Source organism: Netta rufina (genome assembly GCF_964035555.1).
Source record: "Netta rufina genome assembly, chromosome: 9".
NCBI lineage: Eukaryota > Metazoa > Chordata > Aves > Anseriformes > Anatidae > Netta > Netta rufina.
In genome coordinates, this window is record NC_140132.1 from 10,257,761 (window position 1) to 10,277,102 (window position 19,342).

The 19,342-nt window shown below is 39.2% G+C and overlaps 1 protein-coding gene across 3 annotated transcripts in view; it reads left to right on the plus strand.

The window, feature by feature from the left end:
• Positions 1–19,342, plus strand: part of STAG1 (STAG1 cohesin complex component) — a 178,068-nt gene that overhangs the window by 36,344 nt on the left and 122,382 nt on the right. For all 3 annotated transcript variants that reach the window (XM_084292195.1, XM_084292196.1, XM_084292197.1), the window contains exons 2-4: positions 109–240; positions 6,776–6,878; positions 16,266–16,430. In XM_084292195.1, the coding sequence (XP_084148321.1) occupies positions 212–240; positions 6,776–6,878; positions 16,266–16,430 (297 nt within the window). In that variant the 5' untranslated portion in view covers positions 109–211. The remainder of the gene's footprint in view (positions 1–108; positions 241–6,775; positions 6,879–16,265; positions 16,431–19,342) is intronic.

Below are 19,342 nucleotides of genomic sequence, written 5' to 3' on the forward strand. Positions count from 1 at the left end.
GACAATTCAAAGTTGAATTCAAAATTTCTGTTTATAGTGTTTTATTCAATGTATGGCTATTTGGAAATTGCAGCTAACGCTTTTTTCTCTTTTTTTTCTTTTTTACAGACTGAGCTTTGACGTTTGTTTCATGAAAGAGGTTTACAAGTAGTTGTCTTATAACTTTGAGAAGAAGTTCTATGTAGCTCTTACTTTCAAGAGTGCTGCAAAAATGATTACTTCAGATTTGCCAGTACTACAGTGAGTATTCTTTTTCTTTATGTATTTGAATTTTTCATCTTTCGAAAGATAGAAGTGAGTAGTAAGCTGAGTATGAGGATGAAGTGTCAGCTTGAGAAGAGTAGATTAATGTGACTGTTCCAGGTCTTGTGTGTTGTATGCTGAAAAACCATAAGTAAATAAATAAATAAACACTTTCTTTAAAAGATGTTTCTTTACATGGAGATTTTATTTTGTGAAAAGCAAAAGCAAGTATTTGCTACTTTTATGCTTCTGAATGTTGTAACATTTTGAAAATAGGATTTTTTTTGTTATAATTGATCATATTTGTGTATTCCTGTTGTATACTTCCTTACAATAAGCTGTATTTATTGTGGAATAAGTCTGTGGCTTCTGCAATTGGAGAGAGCAAGCAGTGTTAGCATGTGTTAGTCATGTTGGGAAATGAAAAGCTTATACACATGGGAATGTCACTGTACCTGAACTGCTGGGGAGCATGGAGTGGCAGTCGATCATGAGAGCTGCATAGCTGAGAAAGGAATTTTAGAAAGGAGCAAAATGGAGCTTTATGTGATGTGGTGGGTTGGCCTTTGCCAGCTGTGCTTTCACACTCCTCTTCAGCCTTCCCTCAGGACACAGAAGATGTCTAAGCCTAGAGATTGAGAGGGAGATCACTTAGCAGGTAATGACATGGGCAAAACAGACTCAACTTGGGAAAAAATAATTTGCCAGTTAAAACAGCTTTGGATGGTGAGCATCGGCTGCCGCTCGTGCCTTGCCCCCGGCCTGGTGCCACAGCACTTTCTCCCTTCTGTTTGCACTTTGCTGCCCTTTTTGAACCCCGCTCCCACAGCGGTGCCACTGGCCTTGCTGGATGGCAGAGCTGTGGGGCAGCTGTTACAGAACTGGCCTCTCCTCACAGCGCTGCCGCCCTGCGGCTGGTAACTCTGTAATGTTAACCATACGTTGTTGGGAATGAACTAGGCAAATGGCAATTACAGAGTGTAAAAGAGCTGAGGTTTTGTTGAGTGATGTGCCAGACATTCAAGTCCCTTTCTGTAATTTCTGTAAGAATTTGAATGTTTGGACAATTGTAAAGTTATTTCACTGCCCTTAATAATAGCATGCACAATATTGCCTTAATTTCCAGTGTCTTTAAAACCTTTTTCTGACATAAGTTAATTCCTGTGGGTGAGCAGGTGGCTGAAAATGGGGATGACTGGCATGGATACCTCTGTTGGGGGGGGGCTGCTGGTGAGCTTGTAGGATAGCCTGAGAAAACATTTTAACGTATAATATTTTCTAGATGTTCTGCATTACAAGAATAAAAGTGTGCTTGTGAAATGTGCTAAGGACGAAAAGCTGTTAGTTTCTGTCATTGTAATGATGGGAAAGGGGTATTCCCATTCCCACTTCAAGAATCGAGATGGCTTTAAGAAGTGAATGAAATTTTGTGGAATTTTAAGTTATAAAATGCATATTAATGGATCCCATAACTCAGCATAACAGCTGAAAAACATGAGGCAGTTTGGCATTCTCTTCAATCAGAAGATTGTAAGCCCACCAATATTATGCAACTTAAAAACAAAAAAACCCTTTAAGGCTATCCCATTTAAACAGAGTCTTAATGTCAATTTGTTATTGATACACTTTACTTACAGCTGTGTCACTTATTCCTTCCCATATTCTTCCCTTTGAGGGAACACCAATGTAGAAATCTTCCATATTTCTGGATTTGTAGAAGTGGCTTCAGAATGCCATGAGGACAGAATTACACGTAACAGAATTATTGGTGTTTCAGATACAGGAGAAGAAAACCCACAACTGTCTGGTTTATTTGACCTGGGTGACAGACTGTTACGAGTCTTGTCTCAGTGGGATGACTCATTTGCTGTGAGGCATGTTCTTCTTTAGATTTTGAAGATCAACCATGAGAGCTGATTCATCCATGATTCATGAGCCCGTGCATTTAGCCATTTTTCTTCATGAATGCTTTTCTTCTCAGGGCTGAGTCTGGTGGTAGCAATTTATGATTTTATCTCTGCCAGAATCTTGAGACACCTCAACAACATATAAAAAGCTTATAAAACTGTTTTTATTTCCTAAAACTAGTGTAAGTTTTTGGTGTGATTTTTTTTTTTTTTTTTAAGGTCATGGTATGAGTTCTGTAGCAAAGACTTTATGTAATAGTAGAAGGTAAATTTAATTCAATTGATTTATTTTGTAGAGACATGACATTGACTAAGTCAATGGAAATACGTTCTTCAGAAGCATGACAGCAAGGGCCTGCCCAGTAACCTGTTAATTCTTCATTACCATATAGTTTCAATGACTTGCTATTATAACTTCAGAATAATACCTGGAGGATTTAGGGGGAATCCTGGAGTTACAGCCAGCTGTTCTAGGATCCCTGAGCCACTGCAGAAACCAGAAAGAAAAGCAGAGTATACCTGAGTTCCTAAAAGGACTTATGATGTATCTGCTTTCTCTGCTCACCTTATTCTTGTACGTCTTCTCACACTCTTGAAAGTTCTCTTATGTCTCTACCATGTTCAAAGGTGTTTTGCAGAGGAAGGGCTTAGCCTTTGGCACTACCACCTCTCCTCCTCTTTCATGGTGCAGGTCTCCTTAGGCCAAGTTAACTTTCATAGTATCATAGAGGTTGGAAAAGACCTCCAAGATCATCTGGTCCAACCATCCCCCTACCATCACTATCACCCACTAAATAATGTCCCTAAGTGCCAAGTCCAACCTTTCCTTGAACACCCCCAGGGATGGTGACTCAATCACCTCTCTGAGCACCCCGTTCCAATGCCTGACTACTCTCTCTGAGAAGAAATATCTCCTAATTTCCAATGTAAACCTCCCCTTGCACAGCTTGAGGCCATCCCCTGGTCCTATCGCTGGTTACCTTTGAGAAGAGGCCAACCCCCAGCTCCCCACAGCTTCCTTTCAGGCAGTTGCAGAGAGCATCGAGGTCTCCCCTGAGCCACCTATTCTCCAGACTAAACAACCCCAGCTCCCTCAGCTGCTCCCCACAGGTTTTGTCTCAGGCTCTTCAATTCCCTCCTCCAAGTCATCAATGAAGGTGTTAAAGAGGATGGGCCCCAACACTGACCCCCGGGGAATACCACTGGTGACCAGTCAACAGCTGGGTTTCACTCTGCTCACCACCACTCTCTCGGGGCCTGGCCATCCAACCAGTTTTTAACCCAGCAAAGAGTGTAAATTTCCATCCCAACAGCTTCAGAAAAGATGAAGGATATATTGTGGTGAGGCCTAAGTTTTCCTCTCAGGTTACTAGTCACACATGAAATAAGGATAGGATAATTCTGGTCTATTAAGATGTGGATGACTGCCATCAGAAAAATTGCTTCCTAGCAGCCTTGTAATATGTGTAGGGAATGAGGGAGATGGATGCTGGCCAGATGCTCTTCTCAGTAAGTGTTAAAAACCTGACAGAACTGCAAGCAGTTAAGAGATGCTTCGCTCCTCCCCTGAATTCAGAAATAAGAAGGAAGGGGGCTGCCTGTGTGTATCCAGTGCAGTCTTTGACAGGAGCGAGAAGCAGTTCTCCCCACACCAATGGAACTCAGCCTCAGTGCAAGGGCCGTTTTGCCCAGGAGCTGCATGGTTCAAGAAGAACTCCCTGCTTCTTGAAATGCTGCAGGTGTTTTAGTGTTAAGTCAGCCAAGGACCGTAGATTGTCCTTATCCTCTCTCCTCTTCCCAAATAACGTGATTTGCTTATTATTTTGTAAGGAGTAAAGGGAGAACAAACTTACGCTCTGCAGGAGGAGATGACCTCTTTGCCTCAGGTATTATTAGGGTGAGATTAAGCTTGATTAATTTTGGACATTTGTATTTGAGATGTTTGTCTAGATCATCTTACCATCAGTGGAGAGGAAAGAAAATTTTAAAAGCATAAACTGTCTGACCTATTTTGGACACTGACCTTAGCATGAGGTATATTGCACCTTAAAATTTTCTGTTATGTGCAATGTATACATGTAAAAGTTAGATGACATGAAACTTCCCCTTAGTGATTTACTGAGCCTTTCCAAAAGGGCTTCCAGTGAACCAGAGGTATTTTGACAGGAAAATTAGAGAAGTCTGCCTATGGGGTTTAAGACAACACTCTGCTTAAGAAAAAGAAGAGAAGGTTGTTAATTATTCAAATGTTCCTTCCGTATGCAGAGTCCTGAAGTGATTGAAATTTCAACTGCTAAGTATACAAATCTCAGTAGATTGTGCAAGACCTACTCACATGGTGTAGCAAAATCAAGCTGTCCATGGACTAGATGCAGGCAAAGTAGTACGGTTTGATTAATTTGTTTATATAGCTCAGAGCTGCAGGGGAAGTGTTACAACCATTTGTTGAGGTACTCTGCTGAATCTGGTTTTAATAGAGAAAAATATTTGTCTTGATGATATTAGGGGTGTGATTTTTACAAGCTAGCAAATCTATGACATTTACACAGAAATGTGAACATTGCTGGGACTGCGCCACGCCTGAAACTTTTGCAGTAGGGCTCTCTGTAGATTGGGGAGCAGTTCGTTTTTTCTATAGAGAGCAAGAGTGAATGTTTTAATTTATCTGCAGCAGTAGAAAGCAGCAGATATTTTTATAGGGGTTCCTCACGGCTGTATTGAGAAGTGTTCTTGTTTGTCTGTTTTTTAGAAAAAGCTGTCATTGTGAGGCAATATGTGTTTTTGGCAAATTAAGTTGCAGTGTGATGGCTGGTCTTTGAGCAAAGGCTGGATACATCCATCCACATAGACATCTTTGCTGCATTGCTCTTCATCAGTGACACTATTTAACCAAGTCATTTTGAACTGTTTTTTTTTTTTTTTTTTAATTTGGTTTCATTTATTTTTTAAATTCATAGTTCAGTATTGAGTTTTCCAGATTTCATATATTATGAAGCAGTAAAGTTACTTCTCTAAAAATCATCACAACCAAGCTACATCTTAAGTATTTTGTAGAAATACTGTTGTAAAAGCATATAGCTTGGAAACTCCAATGTGCTTGAATATTGCTTGATTTTAATCTAGGGTGCATGGACTTCTGGGATATGTAGAGCATTCTGTGGATGTTACTTTCAGAAAAGCAGATAATTGCATTCTAGCTTTTATGAAGGATTATGTACACACCTAGGTCTTTTTGTGGTTGCAAATTGGAAAAGGTTGGAAAATAATGCCTTAAAATGCTAGAAGGACACCTAGAAGAATACAGTAATTTCACTAAAGAGAAGTTTCAGAAGATTCTTGATTCTAATATAATGATGTTCGCATCTTTCTGCATTACTAAATAGCTTTCTTGGTGATGCAGCGAATTTGTGAAGTATTCCTCCTTTGTGTATTTTAAGAAAAAGTGGAAGATGTGTGTAGATCATGGCTTGCTGAAGCTTCTCGGTTTCTGTAAACCAGATTACCCAATGCCCTCTGTTGTATATGAGGCTACACAGTATAATGGAATAGGCGTGATTTTTTTTTTCCTTTCCCTTACACAAGTTTTAAAGCAATTGAACTCCTTTTAGTTCAAGGAAATTATATTGGCTTTAAGGAATTCTATGATTAGAACTAGACTTCACCAGTCGTTGAGTAAGCTAGCACATTATTACGGTTATTCCATTTATGGAGACCTCACAGATCTAGCAGTCTCTCATGGTCTGGCATAGTAGAAATTAGGCACATCAGTAACGAATGGTTTTGCTTGTGGGCTCCTCTTGGGCAAACTTTAATGCCTCAGAAGATCACTCAAAAGCTGGGATTCTTCAAGCAGCCAAGCCTGTTCTGAAGGCAGTACCTTTGGACCTGGCTTACAGGGAGAAAATTGAAGAATTTTGAGATAATATTTCTCCCCTACTTAGTACAGCCTTAGTCTAAAATGGAAATGATTAAAAAATTATATGGGTTTCTCTGCTAATAGCCTGAATATTTATTTATTTTTATCGCTGTACAAGTGAAAATGTTTTTCTAACCACAAGAATCTTAAATGTCTTAAGATTGAAGTGAGTTTTCTGGTTTAAGCCTCCTGGTCAGTGTTAATCCTTTCTTTATTAACAGCTGCACAATGGCATTGTCTTGAAGTGTGACTAAAACCACGATTTAACCCTAGTGGGAACCTGTGTAACTGTTCTAATGGTGTGGTGGCTGGATCAGACACCCGACTGCTTTCTCATGACCTTAAAGCAGCTCAAAAGTAGTTAACAAGAGCAAAAGAAAGTTGATACTATTGAATACATTATGTGGGATGGATATGTTAAGCTTGCTGTTTAATATAGCCAGTTTTTGAAGTGCAACTTGGTTTCAAAAGAAGCTGTTAATTTAAATAACTTTCAGTCCATAAAATGACATTCCAGCCTATAAAAAAGGTAAGGCTTTTTGCCAGGGCTAGCATCGCTTAGTTCCTTAGCTTGTAGAATAAATGTGGCAAAACTTTTAATGCTGAATTTTTTTTCTTCTTGGCTTAGGACTAAATATTTAATCAGTCAGTTATAGATTACTTGTTGATTTCAAATCATTTTAATTTATCTAGTATTTTTCCCCCCTAGGGATTCTACAAATGAAACTACTGCACATTCAGATGCTGGCAGTGAGCTTGAAGAAACAGAAGTCAAAGGAAAAAGAAAAAGGGGCCGTCCTGGCAGGCCTCCAGTATGTGTAATTTAGTTTTGTTTTGTTATGCATCTATTTAAAATTGACTGCAAACTGTTTTTCATCTAATCATCTTGTGGTCACATAAATAGGCTTTTAATGAGTCTTATGTCAAACTTTATGAAGACTTCTAGTATGAAATATTTATCAGACTGAAATATAACTGTTTGAAGTGATTAAAAAGGGACATAAAATGAGATCATTGTAGCTTTTTTCTTTTACCAGGTATGTACATGAACACTGCAATTTTGTTGCTGTTGTCATATTACAACATTCTTCCAGACATGAGAAGAATCTCAGTGAACATGACCACTTTGTTTTGGAAGTTGTAATGGCCTTCTTCAAGTGACAATTGACCCTTGAGCTATCCTCTTTGTAACTGATAATCTCTTAATGTGAATGGAAGAGTTTCAGCATAGTACTAATATAATGTCTCAGAAGATCCATTAACACATCTTAATAATTTATGTAATTGACATGCGTGATGTCCTACATAAAGATGGGGAGCTTCAACTTTTTGTCTAACATAAAATGGGAATTAGTCCTCAATTCTGCTGTCTAAATTTACTAACAGAATGCTTTTCTTCAGTTGTCTTTGTCTGTTGCTGGCCCATGAATGGGAGCATGCTGAAACAATTCCCTAGTATGCATAGTATTAAGGTGGATTTGTCTTCTATTTTCATTTATTTTATGAAATGTTACATAATTGGAAAATACAGAAGTTTTGTTCTGTCTTGTGCTCATTTGCTTCAGTTCAAGGTCATGAAATGCAGTTCTTGTTTGATTGTATCACTTGAAGTACACAATATGGAATGAGATTTTTGGTGGGAATTCGTGTGTTTGCTGTTAATTGTTTTGATTCTCGTCAGGGTGTTTGTCTACAAGTATACTTCCCAGTATGAATGTCTACACAGCACTTAGAGATTGTTTGTACATGTTTGGTTTTTGTCCTTAAAGCATCCATCTAAATTCCTGGACAGAAGCATGTGTTCTACTCAAGCAAGCTGGCCACGCTGGAGCAAGTTTCTCCATCATATTGGCTTCCAGTTTGGTGCTTCACAGTTTCTGGAATGTGGGAGTGGACATTTAAATGCTATTTTTTTCCATGCAAGTTTTATTCCTTTCTGGAGTCTTTTGAACAGGGTTTCCCCTGGGGCCCTGTCTTCTTCATCAGATGGACATACATGCTCACTTTGTCTTAACAAGAAAGATGTAAAGAGAACAGGTTCTGTTTACACACCCTGTAAGCAAAGGGTGAAATCAGAAATTGTTAAGAATATCTCACCGGTAAACTTACCAATTTTTGATAATCCAATTGAAGGAGGGGAAAAAAGAAAAAGACAGTGGTGTAACCTGATTGCTAACCCAGAAGTTTGTTAGTCTAGGAATTAAAGCAAGGTGGGTAGTATTTTATACTCCTTTCATATTCACTGGAAATGGAAGATGAATGTTACAAAAGGCATTCCTCATCCTTCTCTTTGAGCTTATTAATTGCTCCTTTGGGAATACTCACTGAAGCACTCTCCTGGTCCAGTTATCAAGTTTCTACAGGAGCCTTTGCTTATTACGTGTAGAACATCTCCAGGCTCATTAAGTGTACATGATTGGTAAGTGTTGAAAATACAGGAGAAACAGTCATTACTCACCCAGAATGATGGGCTGTGAGCTGACTTTTACTGCCAAGGAGCAAGATGACACAGAAGCATCATATTAATGTTTAATCTGAGTCAAAAAAGCACAGCCAATGTTAAAGCCAAGGAAGACAGTAGAAAATAAATAATACTGCATCCTTTTTATAACTCTGGCTTGACAAACTATGGAATACTTTCCCTAATTCTCGTTTCTTTATTCCCCCCTTTCTACCTCCAACCCAAAATCTCAAGAAGTTTATACTGGGACTGGAAGAGGTTCAGAGGAGAGCAACAGTGATGGTCAATCATGGAATCATTCAGGGTGGGAGGGACATTTCTAACCTGCTCGAAGCAGGATCACAACACCCTGCCTGGACCTCTTCTGGTCTGGTTTTGTAAACCTCCGGGGCTGCATGCTGTGCAGCCTCTCTGAGCACCCTGTTTCATTTCTTGACTTTCTTTGTGGTGAAAAGCCTCCTTTTAGCTGATCAGAAACTTTCTTGTTTCAGTTCTTGACTGTTGTCACTTGCCCTCCTATGGTATACTGCTGCAATAAAGCCTCATGGGGAAGTGCCCCCTGCCCATACTGACAGCCTGCTGCTGAACTTATTCTAGTTTATCAGTGTTTCTCTTCCGTGGGGCTGAAACTTGTCACAGTATTCCAGCTATGGGCTAACAAGTGCAGAGTAGAAAGGGACAATCCTTTTCCTTGGTGTACTGGCTGTGTTCCTGTTTGTGCAGCCCAGGATATTGATGGCCTTTGCTTGCCATGGCACGCTGCTGTCTCCTGTCTGCCATGAACCCAGTGTCATTTTCCACAGAGCTGTTCCCCAACTCATCAGTCCCCAGCCTGTGTTGGTGCAAAGATTTGTTCTTCTGCCAGGGGCAGGTCTTTGTCCATGCTGAATTTTGGGTGCGCTGTTAGCCTAGCCCTTCAGGCTGGACCTTGCTATCAGTGAGTGGTCTTCTTGCCAGTTCCCTGCCATCTGCACGCTTGACAGGAGTCGATTTTTCATACTGTTTGGCTATCTGATAAAGATGTGAAGTGGGGCACGTTTCATCACAGACTTCTGTTGTACTCCCTTATGGCCAGCATCTGGGTGAAGGTTGATCTGTTAACCTCTGAGCCCAGCAGTTAATCAGTTGTCCACCCGTGTAGTTGTCTTGTCTGCCCATCTGGATCACAACTTCCCAACTTGAATACAAGAATGTTGTGAGAGACTGTTAACAGCATTTCTAACATTGAGGTAACTGACATCTACTACTCATCCATAAATTCAGTCTTTTTGTTATTTTTTGGGTGGCTTGACAGTAGATGCATATGTTTGGATCCATAATTGTATCCATAGATGATACTGCAGCAATGGAAAAGAAGGAAAAGAATAAATAAGAACCTACTATTAAAAAAAAAAAGGGCTGAAAAGGAATAAGCCACTCAATCTCTGCTATCCTTGAGGAGAAATGTAGGTACCTTTGAGAGACTAGTTCTATGCATTTACATTTATAACATTATTGAATACTGAAAATCATGGACTTAGATGAAGCATTGGTTTTGCAAACAATGTATTTTCACTTTTCCTCCTCCACATTGTGAGCCCATCCTTGTTGCAATCCTGTCCACATTCCACAGGTGAATTTGTCACAGGAGGTACAGCTCTAACATTTCTCCCCACTCCTCCATCTGCTAACATGACTTTTATATTCTCCATGGATGTTGCCCACCTTCACTCTTAAGTATACAACAAATTATTTAGAGCTGTTCTTCTCAGCTGATTCTTAGATTTGTTTTTCATTTTTGTAATGTTAAAGATTTCTGTGCCTGAAGGCACAAATGGGTTTTGTGTTTTGTTTTTTTTTTCTTTTTTTTTCCCCTCTAAAATATGATGGTCAAATAAGATTATTGAATCTCTGCACACAACTGTTGACTTGCTTATGTCCTTAAGCCATTGCAGCTACAGTAACACATCTGCCATAAATGTATTGACCTCTTTTGGAAAGAGAGTTTACTCTTCTGTGCCATTTTCCCTAGCTGTGTTGTTCTCTTACAGAGCTGCACACAATGCACTCTGTCAATATATGTATTTATTTTAAAAAGATCGAGGAGGTAGTGTTGTAGAATGGACTTGTCTTTTATTAGAAAGATGGAGCTTTTTAACAGGCTTCTTTTTCCAGAGAAAGAGATTTTCTCATTGCAAATGTGAGACTTCTGTAAGGAGGTAGACCTCATTTGAGAATTCACCATTCATAGTAAAGAACTTTCCAGTTCAGAGAGAACCTGAATGAATTGGGGAACCTTTCCATCCTGAAAATGCTTCTTTCTGTGTTGCCCCCCTAGTTCTCTAGTTACTGTTCTAGTAAGTCTACTCTGTTTGAATGAGTTTAGTCTACTTCACTGAGTGTACTAGACAACTGGCTTGCAAAGACATTAGCATCTTGGTCCTTCAGAGTAACTCTTGTAACGTAACCTGATTGTCCCAAATTCACCAAACCATGCAGTGAATGCAGCAGGAGTTGCACCGTGTCCTGTTCTAGCACTGACGGTGGCTGGGGCCAGCCTCCCCCTTGCACATGTCTACTTCTAAACACCCAAGCATGTAGAGCAGATGCTTGTGGAGCAATTGGCTGGGAGGTGAACCTGTCCAGTCAGTGGGATGTATTGGTGCATATATTTCCATGAAGCTGTATGTGAGCATACCATCTGGATACATATTTAGCGAATTGTGTGCTGTGTATTCAGGGAGTGATGTATGGCAGCCCTCTGCTTGGAGTTGCTGAGTAACATCAGCTGTATAATGTCTTTTCTGGCTGCTGCGTTATTGAAATACACGGGCATGGATGCTCTCTTCTCTTCTAGGAAGGGGATTTGGAACCCCAGTGCTTCTTTCACCATAGTGAGCTGAGGCTCAGATCAGTTACTCATTTATCGTTTTTTGCCTCCTCTCTTGGATCAGTGCTCTCTTAGAGGGCTGGTCAATTACATTGTCATGCTTTATATTGTTTTACATTAACCTACCTGGTCTTACCTCCCCAGGACCTTGGAATAGCTCTTGGAGGTTGGAGGAAGTGAGAGAGACCTGTGACTATATTTCAGCTATTGTATTTTGCAGAAGGAGTAGCTAGAGGTTAGCCTGTTTGACTTGGAGCATAAGAAGAAACATCAGTCTGTCCCAGAGGGGGCAATTCTGAGATCTCAGCTGGTGTGTGGCTCATCTCATAGTCATGGAAGCTGCTGCATGGCTTTCTCCAACTAACTCATCTCCTTATGCTCCTTTCTGAGGCAAGGTGGAGCAAGGCACTTTTGATGCTTTTGTCCCCAGCACAGACGGTGCAGTTTTGCTTTTTATTTATTTATTTATTTATTGTATGGAGGAGAGGGACTACAATACCTTATATTTGTTTTCATATGTAAAATTTTAACTTTGCAGCAGACTCAACGTTAATGAGTCTTGTGTTACGGATGATAAATACCCCAGAGGATTGACTTTCCCTCCTAGTTCCAAATCACACATCCTGATTAATAGTAGGAAGGAATATTCTTAGAAGTAGTTATTTTCACAGTAGTCGAGGTTTATGGCTTAGTGTGATGTGCATCAGAGATGTCTTGTTTCAGCTTGCTTGCCTGATATTTTAGGTCTGTCCCTTAAAACTGGAGTTGAATAGATCTGCCTGCATGGCTGAAGCAGGTCTGTGTGCACTGGGTGTTAGGGGCCCTGGATCTGTTTTTATTTGCAGGATGAGGTTTTTCACAAAAAAGAACCTTGTTTCTTTCTGTGATGAAGATGTTCAAAAGGCAGACTGCTGGAATCCAGTAACTTCTTCCTGGATAACCATGATAATGTTATGAAATGTTCACGAGCTGCCTTTTTTTTTTTTAAATCAGTATTCATTTGGAATGAGCTCAGACATTACCTGAGACTCTTCTGCTTAATACTGTGTTACAATGCAGAGGCCTCTCAAGATGATGGTGCCTTTGAGAGGCAAGTTCTTCAGTCTTACTCAAGTGGAAGGTTAAAAAGTTTCTTCCAGCTATCTTAAGAAAGCGGGTGTTGCTTTAAATGACTTATTACATACTATGTGATTATGTGAATGCACATATAGGCCATTACTGGAGGGGGAAGACAGGTGAAATTAATGACCTGCAACGCTTTAACTACCTTTATTTCTTCCTGAAGTACATCAGATCAACTTGGGCCCTGTTAATGGAAAATGTCAAACCGCTGTTTTTTGGTTTTATTTAGTGTATAAGTTAACGTTCACTCTATTGCTTGTTTTTACAAATGTGGGTCACTTTTTTCCCTTCAGAATTATTTTAAAGACATTAAATGAAAGGTATTATCTAGCTAACGTATTACACAATTCTGAATTTTCACAATATCAGTTTAATTACAGTCTAGATACGTATTTTGTTTCTTCTTCATTTCGTTTATACCATAAAACAACAGTTAAACTCTGGTCATCAGTATGGTCATTTTAAAGTTTCTTCTTGCACATTCTGGAACTTCTGAATTTCCTAATGCTTATGTGGATAAATTCTCAGCCTTATTTGCTGTCAGTTGAGTCTAATTTACAAATCTGAAAAATAATAAGTTCTGTTTTCATGTGGCTGTAATTTGGAGGCTTTCACCTATTCAAGGCTGATCTCTGACAAGAATTACTTGGAACAATGTCCTGGTTGTGAGCATGAACAAAGTCACTTCAACTGATCTGTATGAAAATGAAGCTAATGTCCATGTTCCTGGAAATTGTTTTGGTAGAATAATGGACATTACAATGTAAAGTACTCTGTGTAGGTTGAGCTGTAGAACTTGGTCTTAGAATAGTTTAAATAAGTTAGAAAAGACAAAGATAGGATTTCTTCTGGTCTTTGTGGGGAGACCCTAGTTCAGATCTCACGCACACACAGTCCACTTGGACCCCGCCACTGGTCTGACTCTGTCCTGGATCTCAAAGTGAAAGCAGGGATTTAATGCCCCCCAGCAGCACCTTTCTCAGTGTGAGATTGAAGCCTCCAGCCTGCTTTCCTTGCCTTGCTTCTTTATTCCTCCTCCCTCTGGAAGTCTTAATTCACTTCAGCAGTGTCTGCTCTGCCATTGCAGCAGATGCCTGGAATATGAAAATCATTAGAAGGATTTATTAATGCATCTAGATACAATACAGCAAACCAGCTTGTCTTTTCCATGACTTTTTCAGGGATCCCTGTTATAAACAGAAAACAATTTTGAGTCTGGAGAGCAATCAGACCTTACTTATCTTGGGATTCTGACGGATACTTAAAATGAAAAAGCAAGCAAACAACAACAAAACATTGTGGGTGACTGTGGGCTTAAGAGGGCTTTAGGTAGAAGCCAGCAATTTCTGGCTTCTCACAGGGCTGGAAGGGTGAGAAGTGGCAAGCAGTAGGCAGCATTGTTGCTCCTATTAGAAAACACAGGGCTCTGTTTTTCCCATATCTTGAGGACCGTTTGGTGGATCCTCAGGAGAGGGGACTTAATGTCACTCTTGTTTGTTTGATCTTCTGAAATGCTGTATTTTATACCTGTCAGTGATAGTCTGACAGGTTTACGGGAGTCAGGCTTACGTTTGTGCAGGGCTGTTTTTATGTGGAAGCTCTTCGTGGCATTTGAGTTCTGTCTTTTTTGGGTTGAGCTGAAGGACCACCCTAACCTGTGAATGCAAGGGTCTCTCTCTTTCGAGATGCAGGACTACCTGTGTTTGGCATCCTCAGTGTGTGCATTTCACATATCCTTCGATCTCCTATCTGTTTTCCCTTAATCCTTGAAGTATTTAACATCACCCTTTGAATTTCATTTTGAGGGGAACTGAGTACAGAAGGCATTTCTGGCTTATATTAGCATCTGAAGAGGGCATCAGCTTGCCTTCCTGCTTTCATTTAGCGGTACTTCTAGCTAGTTTAAGTGCTTATAGCTTATTGTCACCCACATTGAGTGAACAGGTGGATTATACATTCCCAAATGGAATCATAGGTTTAGGTTGGAAGGGACCTCAAAGCCCACCTGGCTCCAGCCCCCTGCTCTGGGCAGGGCCCCCTCCCGCCAGCCCAGGCTGCCCCCAGCCCCACCCAGCCCGGCCTTGGGCACTGCCAGGGATGGGGCAGCCACAGCTGCTCTGGGCAGCCTGGGCCTGGGCCTCACCACCCTCTGGGTGAAGAATTTCTTCCTACTATCTAATCAAAATCTAAGTCAAATCTAAGTCAAACAACTTTTTTTTTTTTTTTATTATTAAATAGTGATTGTGCATCTCTTCAGAGCTTGGTAGAGCTCAAACATTCCATGTATTTATTGATAGCTTTCGTGCTGGTAAAGGCAACTTTGCAAAACAATAATTGGCAGAGATCTCATATTCTTCTACTCATAAATACAGATGTTATCCACGAAACTTTTCATAGAGATTCTCCCATTATTTTAAGCTTTCCATCTTGCATTTGTATGCAAATCCTTAACTGAGTATTTGCAAGAAGCAGTTGTGCTCCACCTTGCCCTTTTCTTTATCTCCCTGTCCCCACTGGCAGCGACAGTTTTAGGGCAAGGACAAGGCTAGGGTACCTCTTTGTCTTCTACTGGCTGTCTTCCAGCAAGGAGATTCCTTTCCTCTGCGGGAAAATTTGTAACATGTCTGCAGTTGGAAGATGCAACCAAAAATGCTGACTTCACATTCTTTTCTAAAAGCTTTAATGGAAACTGGGTGATAGGGTGGTCAAGGTAAATGGTACCATGAGGATACTGTACAATTGTAGAGTTGCTTGCATGTTTTCTTTAACATAATTCCTCAAAATAGCTTCATTGTTCTGTGGCACCTTTTGCTTTCGTCTGCCTTGCAGTAGGAGAAAAAAAAGATTTTAGACATAAGATTGTAGCAGGAATCTCGCCTTCCCCTCTTCTTCCCCCAAAACTGATTTTTTTTTGCAAAAAGTGACTTAAATTCAAAACAAAATATTCACTGTGTGACCTATCACAAGTGGAATCTATAGCATCTGATTATGAGCTTGAAGAATCTGGAAAAAGTTTACATTGAATAATTTAGTTTCCCAAGGAAAATGTTTAACTCCAAATTTTAAAGCAAGAAAGGGGCTATTATTATGATCTGTTAAATTTGATTGTAAGTTTAGTTATTTAATTTTACTGGAACTGAGGAGTTGAATCTTTGTTATAAAATTTCTATGTCTACTTAAATACAGAAATAGGCTGTTAACAGGACAAGTGTATGTTTCATAAATTACTTGTTGTCTTCCGAAGTTAATTATATATTCTGAAAATTTACTTTGCCAACAGAAAACACTTTTTCTGTCCTGTCTGTAATTTGCTGCCATTCATATATGTATATCTAGTCATGCTGTCAACTGTCTGTTTGTGTTGATTAATACTAATATGGATATTGATGTGAACTGGTACTTCAACACTGGGAATTCAGCAGTATTGAATTCCTTGACTGTAGCTTTAAAGTTGTTTCTCAGTGAGTAGTGATAATTAAAAATACATGTACCTGCCTGGATAAAGCCGTAATCAACATGGTTGCATTTCATAGCTGACATTGCTTTGACCTTGCCAGAGGTCAGACTGGAGACCTGAGATCCCTTTCAGACTGACTTATTCTGTGATATCCGCGTGTATTTATATGTGTGAGCGTGTAAATATATGTGTAATATATGTATATGATTTATAGAGACACTTTTGAGTGATGTCAGATGTCACAGCTATAATAAATTTTTTTTTTCACTCTGCTGGTTTTCTTTGCCCAGTCTGCCGCTAAGAAACCTCGGAAGTCTCCAGGAGACAAAGGTCGTTTGGAGGCTGGAGCCAGAGGAGCAAGTCGTGGAAGAGCTAATGGCCACCCTCAGCAGAATGGAGAAGGGGACCCTGTCACTTTGTTTGAGGTGGTTAAGCTGGGGAAGAGTGCTATGCAGGTAAAATAACTAATTGTGTTACACTTTCATCATTCAGCGTACCCCAACTGTAGGAGTTCATTCTGAGCTATGCTTTTGTAAACAGTTGGCTTTTTTTTCACAAGCTATATTGGTCCAGTAGAATTTCGTGTTTAACATTATCTTAGTCTGTATATGATAAAGAACAGAATGTGCTGTCATTGAGTTGGGGACTGCCACGTATTTCTGAAAAACGAGACAGATCAGAAAAGTCATGTATTTCAGTTGAATTCTCCATTATTTTGTCCATTGCTTTCAAATTGTAAATACATGTTGGTATTAAGCAGTCCATTAAATGATAGCCTGTAGTATGTTTTACAGGAAGAAAAAGTATAAGATGATACTGTTGATGGATACAAAGTTTTCTTTCTTTTTTTCCCCCAAAATAGCTGCTGGCTGAAGCACTTTTGAGTATTTCACACTGCAGCTTGCATTCTTGCTGTTCCCCACCAGAGCTACAGATGAAGGCTAAACAAGTTGCCTAGACTTCCTCTGTGGCTGAGGGACAAAGATGGACACACCCTGAGGGCGAATTTTTCATTATAAGATAAATATCTAAGATAGTTATGTTGAACCGCCTCTGGAGGTGTTTCTTACTTGTTTTAAGTTTTGATCAGTTACTGAGGTCTTAAAGCATTTATTGGGCCAGATGAGTCCCATCTGAAGAACCTCTATAGATGATTGTTTCTGACAGTATTTGTATGCTTTTTTAAGTTACTGTGCTTCAGCTATTTGGTTTTGGCACTCAAAGGAGAAACATGGGCCCAGAATACCAATAACCCATTGCAGTTAAAAGCCAACAGTGGTTCCTACTGAAGGGTTGTTTAAGCAAACTTCTTTTACTTTGCATTTCAACAAAAGGGAATCATGCAATATCAGTTCATATGTTTTGCTTACGCGGTGCCAACTAACGTGAGCAAAATTATAAATTAGGAAAATTAGGAGCAACGTACCATTCTTAATGTTGCTTTTGGTGTAGCATAAAACCTAGGACTAATGTAGTTTTCCACATGAGTTCCAGCTATGGAATATTTTCTCTGATCCTCAAATCTGAGATGTAGTTTTAAAGTACTAATAAATAGGAAGAAAATATCAGTAATTTTGTTCTTCATAGTGGCTGTTTTTACAGTTACAAAGGATTGACCCTTCTTATCTACTAGGTGAAGACAGAACAAATTTACTGCTAACAAAGCTACAGATTCTTTGTGCCTCTTCTTCGTACATGTTTTATATTGGGGTTTCCAACTTTCCTTGGTTTTCGACACATTTTCAAATTTTATTTTTGGCAGGATTTGAGGAAACATCTGGAGTCTATTTTCTGGTTTTACTGCAGTACCGAACATATATTATGCTTTACGTAGTATGTTTGTCTTAGAGTTATTGATATTTGCAGGCGCCAAATGAGAAGGAATGTGTGATTGCTTTGATATTTGATGACTGAGTGCGTGTGTGGAATTGACTTTGATACATTTCATCTATTTCAAAAGAGATGCCAACAGAAGTCTTCCACAAATGAATTTCTTAAAAGAAATAGCCTGCATGTTTGTAGTAAGAAACCTTTGGAATTCAAGTTGAACTGAATTCAAAGGAATTGTTTTGAAAAAAGTACTATTTGTGTACAGATATATACATAAACACACACACCCCTATATATACATGTGCATACACATGCTTAAAATGCCCTTAGCCTACATCTTGCTCAGATGAGAAAGAAGTAAATAGCTCTTTGGAAGCCGTTCCTAACATGTAAACAAATAGTAAAAGAGTAGGCAAGTCTATTTGAAGGCTTGGGGCATAAATGCCCCATTTTTAGGGCCATATTTAGCAATCATAATCTTAAGTTCAAGAGTATGTGCCACTTGTGTACCTTCAAAAAATTTACTATTGCTAAAAAATAAAGAAATTGACAGACCCGTGTAGTGGGAAGCAAGATGCAATTACCATGTGATTAAATCATTTTTAACTTGAACTTCTGGATGATAATCCCACATTGAAACAAAGGTTCTATAAACCAAGTTTATTACACAGAATCACACAGAATCGCACAGAATTTTCTAGGTTGGAAGAGACCTCAAGATCATCGAGTCCAACCTCTGACCTAATGATAACAGTCGCCACTAAACGAGCATCTTTATATTTTTTGTTTTCCTTATTAGCTTAGGGATTTTTATTTAACAATTAGGAATGCTTGGCATTTTTCTTACTCATAGTTTTGATGCAGTTTTTTTTCTGGCCAATTTTAGCAATTTTGTCAGTATTGCCAATTTTCAAATAAATTATATTTACATTTGTTAGAACCTCTTTTTTGTTGATATTCAGTTATTTCCCTGTAACATGAACCTACTTTTTTCTGTAGTGCACTTAAGTTTGCTTCCAGCAATGAAAAACAGAAAAGTTCAATTAATATATTTAGAGATTGTTTGAAATTTTTCCTTAACATGCTTTCATTCCTGACCTATCTGCTCCAGCTGTGTGCTCTCAGAATATATTTTAGTTGTTAGATTTTTCTATCTTTGTATTGCCAGCTCATGGAAGCCTGTAGCTGAATTCAACTCTCATTTCTTTTAAGTTTGTCCTCTATTCTGGTTCTTATCGCAGGGTTCATTTACCTCTCTTCAGGATTACTGCTGTTTGGTTCTTCCAGGGAAACAAAGTAACATTAATATCTTGTTTTTCAAGTACACATAACTTCAAAGCTGCTCTTTGCGTGTAAATCTTTGCTTCTGTTATGAAGTGTTAGTTGTATCCAAGCTAAGTCTCACATGAACTCTGTAAATCAGTCTGATATCCACATTAACCTAGCATTGGATTGTTGGCACTTTTAAAAAGTTTGTTCTGTAACCTATTGTGTAGTTGGTTGCTTTGGAAGATTTTCTGTTGGCAGCTCTCTCCGT